Below are 8,147 nucleotides of genomic sequence, written 5' to 3'. Positions count from 1 at the left end.
TTAAAAACATTAAAAAAAACAAGTTTAATGAGCTATACAAAGTGAATCCTGCAGAAATTATATACAGATGTACATTTAAATGCCCCTGAGCATGAGTGGAGGCAGCAAACAGAGCCGTTCATCATCTTCAATCCTCCTCCTCCTCCTCCTCAGCAGGCAGCGGTCTGGACCTGCAGACGACAAAATAAACACTCAGGGAAAGAAAACTAACGGTGTCACAGACGCTTTAAGGAAAGATTTTATCTTGGTGACATCTTGTTAACACACTCACATCAGTACAACTGTGGTTAGGAGACAGTAGTGTTTGTGAGGAACAAATAAATTCCAGATTCTCCACAGAAACTACATGTGTAATCAGATCATATTATTTTTTGTCAAATTCAAGTTTCAGTTTTCATACGTTACAGACACCAAAGATTTTAATTACCTGAATAAACCAAGTTCATTCAATCTGAGAATCTAGTTCAATGAACTGCAGCTTCAAGTTCAGCATCAAACTTCATTCCTTTACTCAGCTGTCTCCAGGAGTGGAAACGATCACTCTTGTTTTGCTTCTACTTCTATCATGTCCTTTATTCAACTGAAGTTAGCATGCTAACTAGCTAGCCCCAGCCTGTCTCATCACTTTCCAATAGAGTCACTGTAGCGTCCAGTCTTCCCTGAAGAAGCCGCTGCTTAGAGGACACATTACAACCCCTTGTCTTGTAAACATGATGGCTGAAGCTCTTGGTAAGACTGGTAAGTAAACAGCTGTTAATGCTAATGCTAGCTATGTAGCAAGAGCAAAATTTGCAAATAGCTCCTTTAAGCTGAGGTGTGTTGATCTCTTAAAAAACAAGCAAATACAGAAACGTTGTAAATCACCCAGAACAAAGGAAATTAGTTAGAAATGCAAACGCGTCCAAACACACGACAGTGTTTGTTGCTCATGAAGTTACATGGCCACCTCTCCGTCATAACTAACAATGTAATATAATATAAATATAAATCTGAATCATGCAGTCAGAATGAAACTAAAAACGTTTCTTCTTGCTTCCTGCATCTTGTTTCTCTTCTGAGCGACCTGCAGAGTTTCTGTTCTGATGGATTTGATTCAAATGATGTTCTTCTTCATTTGTTTTAAGTGTGTTGAGTTCAGAGCCGCCATAAACAAGCAGCTGCTTCCACAGCTACTGACGAATGAGGCTTCTGCTTTCAGTGACGCACCAACTTGAATTCAAGTCTGCTTGACAGGATTACCTGGTCAGTAAACGAGTCCTCAGCTCTCAAGTGTCTAAATGTGAGATGTGAGGTTAAAGACACAACCAACTGTTCCAAGACCAGACATGGAGTTTCAAAACCTCCAGGCTGATGTCCAGCTGCATTTGATCTATAGGTAAAAGGTTCAATGGCCAACAACATGGCCTGATAGTGAAATGCAATGGGCTGACATACTTCCTGCTGGCCTTTGACATCCCACTGCCTCCGGCCTCCTCGTCATCCTCAACCTCCTGGGGTCTCTGGTTCTCCTTCTCTGGCTTCCTGGGGGGACCACCGAAGAAGTCCCCGATGCCCTTCTGCCAGGTCGGGGTGGGACGTGGACACACTGGGTTACCACCAGCATATTTGTTCTTGGCTGTAAATTTAAAATAAAAATAATAAAATAAAACCATAACCTCAGTTATGTCACGTGATGAGCAGTGAATTTACTGAGTGGTGTGTCTGTGGTCAAACGGACTGACCAGGTGTCGAGGACTGGCTACTGCAGGAGGAGGAGTTCGCTGAACTGGAGCCCAGAGACTTCCTGGGAGCAGAAGCTGCAACAGCTGCAAATAAAGAAATAAAAATCAAACCCTGCGGACTGGATGTGTGACAAAACATCAAAGAAAACAAACTGGATCTAGGACAGCCTTATCAGATCGGAGAAACCATTAAGATAACACTTCATTGCACCTGTGGGGAAACTGGGTTGTGAAAGAATGAATGAAAAGCAGATTTGAGTTTGATATAACATTACAAAAAGGAAACAGTGAGTTAATGAGCCTTTAATAAAGAAACCTTGTTTAAAAAACAAACGAGGCTGCAGTGTGAGGATGAGCATGTCATACTGTCTGCATGTATGGACTGTCTAAATGGACATTTAAATTTTTAAAATATCAGTTTTTATTAATTTAAGGGCTGAACGACAGACCAGCTGTATGCCGAATTCACCAAAAGACCATGAGTCAATAAAAAACTCTTCATTACGTCCCGTCACACATGTACTTCGATGCAAAGCAAGATAACATTGAATTATGTAACTTCTTAACGGGGTTTGGTGAGACGTCCGCATAAAGCCGCACTGAGGCGCTCAAAACTGGCGCCAGTTTGCTGAAAGCAAGACGCTACTGTCGGGAAAGACTGAGTATAATGTCCCCTTGTCAGGGGGACGGCAGGATCAAACTACAGCTACCACTTGTAGGTGACAACACGACTTGGATTTGTGTTTCGTTTAGTTTTTTTTAAAGATTGCTCCTCGACTGTTCAGGAAGGACGGACAACGCAGCGTCCGTATTGGCGGGAGGCTGTAACTGGAAAGACTGATTCTGGATTTAACCGGTAACAAGCTCCTATTGCACTCACATGCTAATATTTAGGTTAGCTTTAAAAACACGGGATCACAGTGTTAAAGATTTGTGCGGGGCAAACGATCATGTCGCTTTGTTTGGCTTTTTCTGAGTGCGCCCCGAGCCCGCCAGACTACGTAACAAAACAGCTACATTCCTGCTCAAATTAGCGATTTGTCGCTGAATTCGTAATAAATGACGGTAATTTGTAACTGTACCTTTTCGGTATGATGCGGGAACACTGTCGGCTTTAGTCCTCACCATTTTGGCAACAAGCTGTAACTGGTAAGTGATGTTTCAGCACCAAATACACTGACAGAAGTGAATGAAGTGGAGTCCCGCCTTGGTTTAAAAAGCACAAGGGGTGGGGCGGGAGATTTCTTCTTCGGGTGCTTCTGTTCTGGCAGAGGAGACAAGGCGATGTGGCAACGCTGCCCTCTTCAGGTGGATTGGTATAACTACAGCATTTACCGCCCACTGTGCTACAAGCTGCAACACACTGTTAACACACTGTACACACAAAGTGAACACTGGTCAGACTCAAAAGCAACTAGAATATGTCACTACGGGCTCCAGGAAATAATAGTAATATGCTGTTTTCACCATTTTCTAACATTGATTCGATTATTATTAATTATTAATAATTAATTAAAATAATTGTTGGTTAACCTTACAATATAAACTAAAACTGTTCAGTTTCAAAACCTAAATTCTGACAGAATTCCTCAACGGGAACAGGACCAAGATGGAGGATTGAGGACCAGACATAGTTGTTATTTGACAATAAATGTTCCATTTATCAAATTATATCTAGAAATATATCACAAATCTAGAAAGAGTAAACCCGGGGTCTTTGAGGGGACTTAATTAATTCATAAAAATATGATATTTTGTTATTGATTAAACTAGTTGACAGTAAATACAAGTAGAGCTAAAATCATCAGCTGATAGACGAAAAATGAATTGGCAACTACGCTGATATTCACTTACATTTTTCGAGTAACAATACCAGACATTTTATAATAATAATAATAATAATATTTTTTTTTATCATTTTGAGGTTTGGACAAAACAAACACTGTGAAGGTGTCACTTTAGGGTCCCAGAAATGTGCAGTATAAGTATAACGTTGATCGAAAACAAAATACTCCTGTAAACTACCTCTACTTTGTAAAAAACAAATTTGTGCTGAACAATAAAGTCACTATAAAAATGTTCTCCTTTTTGTCCCTCGTGTGTCTCCGTAGTGGCGGTTTCGCGGCTGCAGGCGGATCAAAAACAGCTTCAAGAACTTTAGTTTAATTAATATAACTCTCGGGGTGAGTGTGACACGGTTTACTGAAAAGCTTTAAACGTGTGATGACTCAACTAACGGTTACTGGTTGTTTGCTGTCGGTTAACGTGTCGTTCGTGTCTGTTCGGTAACTTTTAAACTCGGTGTTTTCTGTTGTAGCTAGCGTTGACTGTTAGCTGCCGTTTACAAACTTAACCGCCGGTTTACTCGTTAAACTCACCAAGTGCTGTTTGGATACACGAACTAGTGAGCTGGTTAGTTAACGTAGGTAGTTGCCAGTGTTTTGAAAGTTATCCAGTTAAAGTTTGACTCTATTGAAAACACCCAGGTGACATCTGCAGGTCTTAAAAAGGCTTCTGTTTACAAAAAAACGGCCTTTAAAAGTCTTAAAATGTCTCTAATTTAATTTACAAAGGTCTTAAATGTTTTTTTTGAGTCTGCTGACGGCTGTAAAGTTGCTCATAAAATAGTTTTAAAGTGTGATTTTAGCAAAAACTGTTTGGAAAATGTCCAATACCGCTGTTACAGAGTTTATATGAAGCTCATACCTGAACCTTGAACTAATTAGTTATTGTGTAATTGGTTAATTCATCCATCCATCGTGTCCTCTGTATCCGGAGGTCGCTGGTTAGGAATAGAGGGTTAGATATCAACAGATGAGTCAGTGCAGATAAAAACTATAAAGCCTGAAACCACTTGTTGTTTCATTCTGTCAATGTGAAAAACTTCCTGAAAGCAGGAAAAGACAAACAGAATGTCACCGTTTCATTATTGATTAATCTGCTGATTAGTTGTCTTGAATAATCATTTTGTCTATAAAAGAGCTAAAAGTAGTTACAGTTTCCCACAGCCCAGTCTGAGATAGAAAGACAGATCAATAGATAGATACTTTATTTATCCCCTATTGGAAATTCATGTGTCCAGAAACTCATTAGTAGTAATAATAATGATAGTTAATAATAATTGATAATAATTAAATTAGTCTACTTCCTTTGGCTGAAGTGTTATACAGCCTGATGGGAGTGGGCCAACGTTAAACCTCAGAGATAATTAGTTTACAGTCATACATGACAAAGAAAAGGATGCCATCGTCACGTCGGAGCAGCTGGAACCATGTGTTTGTCTCCAGGTGTTGCCATGGAGGAGGTGACCCGCCTGGTGTCCACAGGAGACTGTGTGAAGATCTGGGATGCGGTTTCCATGGCGCCGCTGGAGCAGTTTAACCCCCACAGCATCAGCCACCCTGTGGCACAGGCCTGCTGGAGCTCCAACAGTATCCTGATGGATGGAGCTGTTCATGTGTTTTTTATCAGCTCAGTAACAAGATCCAGAAGCTAAACATAGAAACACTAAAGACCTTGAACTGGTAATTAATCAATACACTTTGGTACATAAATCACATATTCTGAATATTTTCATAACTGATTCATTTGTTGATTAATTGTTTGGTCTGTTACATGTAAGAAATTAGTAGAATATGCCTCATAGTTTCCTAAATCTGGGGGTGATGTCACCAAATGTCTCATTCCTTCAGAGCAACAATCCAGAGAACTAAAAGATGTTCAGTTTATTACCATGAAAAAGAAAGAAACAGTAAATTCTCACATATGAGAAGCTGCAACCAAACAACGATTCGTGTTTTTGTCTGAATCAACAGCTTTATGTCGAAGTTTCTACTGTAGCTCCATGTCAGCGTTTTCCAAAATAACAGAAGCTCATGAGAGATAAGATGAAAACAAATATGGACCAGAACAAGCCTCTAAACATCTGATCCAGATGTTGTGGAGCCAGACAGCAGCTCTGGTGTTTATTAATATGTGGTAATAAAACGATGAAGCACCTTGACGAGCTCTTTCAGACCACTACCTGGTCAGCGCCAGCACCAGCGGAGACAAACTGGTGGTGTCCAGCCTCAAGGCGACTCCAGCTCCAGTGGTGGAACTGGCCGAAGGGGTGAGTGCACAGCTTCATCACCACGGCAACATCCACTCAGTGTCCACTTTATTAGGCACACCTGTACTAGGCCATTACAGCTGTTCTGATTATGATGTCACAGAGGCGTCTAGGCTCATAGATAGTGATGGTGTTGTACTGAACTGAATCTTCTGTTTACACACATTAGTTGAAGGTCACATAATGTGAACTGTCTGCTGCTAATTGAAAGTGAATATGCAGAAGCCAAAGAGAGGTTCAATCATAGTTGATTACCTGGGTCACAGGTGGGTAAATGAACGACTGTTGTTTGTTACTGTCCGTTCAGAAAAAGCAGACTCGTGTGTGTCTGAGTTCCTCGTCTCAGTTTCTGGTCAGTGGAGGTCTGGATCACTGTGTTCACATCTGGGACCTGAAGACCAAGAGACTGCACCGCTCCCTCAAGGTAAGACTGGACTCAGGACAGGTGTGTATCCTGTGAAGGTTACAGGCTCTCCGGGTCTCCAGTCTCCCTCTTGTCTGTCTCTCAGGACCATAAAGAGGAGGTGACCTGCGTGTCCTTCAACGCCAACGACAGCTGCATCGCCTCCGGCTCCACCAGCGGAGATCTGGTCCTCCACAGTCTGACCACCAACCTGTCCAGCAAAGCCTTCGGCCACGGCAGCAACCAGGTGAGACGCTCTGTCTTTGAATCTTCTTCATTTACCGTTTAATTATGGTTTCATTTTTGATTAATAACTTGTCCTGAAACCATAAATGATTAATAATTATAAAACCAGCAGATCAATATTCAATCCATAAATAAAAATAATAATTACCTGCAGCCCTAGTCTGGATTGTTTTGGACACGATGTCTCAGTAACACCTGCAGGTAAAAACATTCATACAATCGTGAACTGATTAGAATTTGGGGGTCAAAGGTTGAGGTCAGTGTGACCTCACAAAACACCATTAGTGAAGACTTCACACAGATGGTTCATATTTTCTGACTCTGTAAGCTGGAACTAGTCTGTGTGGCGGAGGGAGACTAACAGAAGCTGTTTGACCTTCAGCCCGTCCACGACCTGCGGCTGTCCGCTCTGAAGCGCTCCCTGCTGGGCAGCGTGTCCGACAGCGGCACCGTGGTCTTGTGGGACTCCAACACCCAGAAGGAGCTCCACGTCTTCGACAGCGCCCACAAAGCCCCGGGCTCCGGCCTGGCCTTCTCCCCCGCCAGCGAGCTGCTGGTCGTCAGCGTCGGCCTGGACAAGAAGATCGTCTGCTACGACACGGCCAGCAAGATGTAAGAGCGACACTGTGAAGGTTTATATAGGTCTGATTCAACCAGGTGATGATGATGATGATGATGATGATGATGATGATGATGATGATGATGAGGGTTATAATGTCCGCTGCCGTCTCCATGGATTTATTTTTTTCCAGTCAGTGGCATCCATTTTGTTTTCAGGTTGTCCGTCTGTCTCATTCTCGGACACGATGTCTCAGTGACACCTTGAAGGAACAGGCACAAATATTCACCAGGACTCGAGGATGAACTGATAGGTCGGAGGTCAAGGTCATGGTGACCTCACCAAACACAGTTTTGGCCTTGTGAATATATCTCAGGAACGCCTTGAGGTATTTTCTTCAAATTTGGACTGAAAGATGAATTTGATTTTGGTAGTTAAAGGTCAAAGGTCACAGTTCGTGTGAATTCAATATATCTGTAATAACAAAAGGGAATTTCATTACTTCTGACACACTGTGACCTCACAAAATACATTTTTGGTTAGATTTTGGTGGCTAAAGGTCAAAGGTCACGGCTACCTCAGAAAACACTTTTTAGCCATTACTCAGTGGTGGAGGCAGAAAACCACGAGGAGGTGATTCTATTCATGAATAAACACGTAACACACCTGACAACAAACAAATAAACACACAGATTCATCCCGACGTGAAACATGAAGAAATAAACTATAAACATGTAAAAGAAAGTGAAACAGAAACACGACGCAGGTTAAAAACATTCAGACTCATTTTGTCTCTGTGTCTCTGCAGCGTCCTCAGGTCGATCCGGACGGACACTCCTCTGACCTCGGTGGACTTCACCCTGGACGGCACCGGCCTGGTGGTCGGATCAACTCAGGGGAAGATCTACCAGTACGACCTGAGGAACTCCAGCGCCCCCACCAGGGTCACTGTGGCACATAAAACCTCCGTCACCTGCCTTCGTTTCCAGAGCAACACCAACAGAAACAAGGTGCCAACAGACGAGTCCATAACCACAGACAGACACATCGTTCACTCAGACGTCTGACCAAAGATATTTAACCTTTGACCTTTGACTCACCTCTGTC

The 8,147-nt window shown here is 42.3% G+C and overlaps 2 protein-coding genes and 1 long non-coding RNA gene across 4 annotated transcripts in view; 1 reads left to right on the top strand and 2 right to left on the bottom strand.

Annotated features, from left to right (window-relative positions):
- pclaf (PCNA clamp associated factor) lies at positions 1-2,938 on the bottom strand. Its single transcript, XM_023406506.2, has 4 exons — positions 2,804-2,938; positions 1,722-1,805; positions 1,435-1,615; positions 1-170 (listed from the first exon to the last, which is right to left on the bottom strand). Exons 1-4 carry the CDS (start codon positions 2,847-2,849, stop codon positions 128-130), a joined length of 354 nt encoding a protein of 117 aa, XP_023262274.1. The 5' UTR covers positions 2,850-2,938; the 3' UTR covers positions 1-127.
- Positions 2,939-3,815: 877 nt separating this feature from the next.
- Positions 3,816-8,147, top strand: part of nedd1 (NEDD1 gamma-tubulin ring complex targeting factor) — a 9,929-nt gene continuing 5,597 nt past the window's right edge. For both annotated transcript variants that reach the window (XM_087174072.1, XM_087174071.1), the window contains exons 1-7: positions 3,816-3,904; positions 5,009-5,152; positions 5,738-5,832; positions 6,140-6,256; positions 6,342-6,482; positions 6,864-7,093; positions 7,849-8,050. In XM_087174072.1, coding sequence (XP_087030198.1) covers positions 5,017-5,152; positions 5,738-5,832; positions 6,140-6,256; positions 6,342-6,482; positions 6,864-7,093; positions 7,849-8,050 — 921 coding nt within the window. In that variant the 5' untranslated portion in view covers positions 3,816-3,904; positions 5,009-5,016. The remainder of the gene's footprint in view (positions 3,905-5,008; positions 5,153-5,737; positions 5,833-6,139; positions 6,257-6,341; positions 6,483-6,863; positions 7,094-7,848; positions 8,051-8,147) is intronic.
- The window catches only part of LOC147819112 (uncharacterized), a 7,130-nt gene continuing 4,414 nt past the window's right edge, over positions 5,432-8,147 (bottom strand). Inside the window, exons 3-4 of the long non-coding RNA XR_015437260.1 lie at positions 6,630-7,302; positions 5,432-6,555 (exon numbers count right to left, since the gene is read on the bottom strand). This is a non-coding gene — a long non-coding RNA (uncharacterized LOC147819112). The remainder of the gene's footprint in view (positions 6,556-6,629; positions 7,303-8,147) is intronic.

Source organism: Seriola lalandi, unplaced genomic scaffold (genome assembly GCF_002814215.2).
Source record: "Seriola lalandi dorsalis isolate HSWRI2012SDOR001 ecotype SW California unplaced genomic scaffold, Sedor1 jcf7180002054310, whole genome shotgun sequence".
In the NCBI taxonomy this organism is placed as follows: domain Eukaryota; kingdom Metazoa; phylum Chordata; class Actinopteri; order Carangiformes; family Carangidae; genus Seriola; species Seriola lalandi.
Note: the sequence above shows the minus strand (reverse complement) of the source record. Positions and strands in the feature narration are given on the sequence as shown.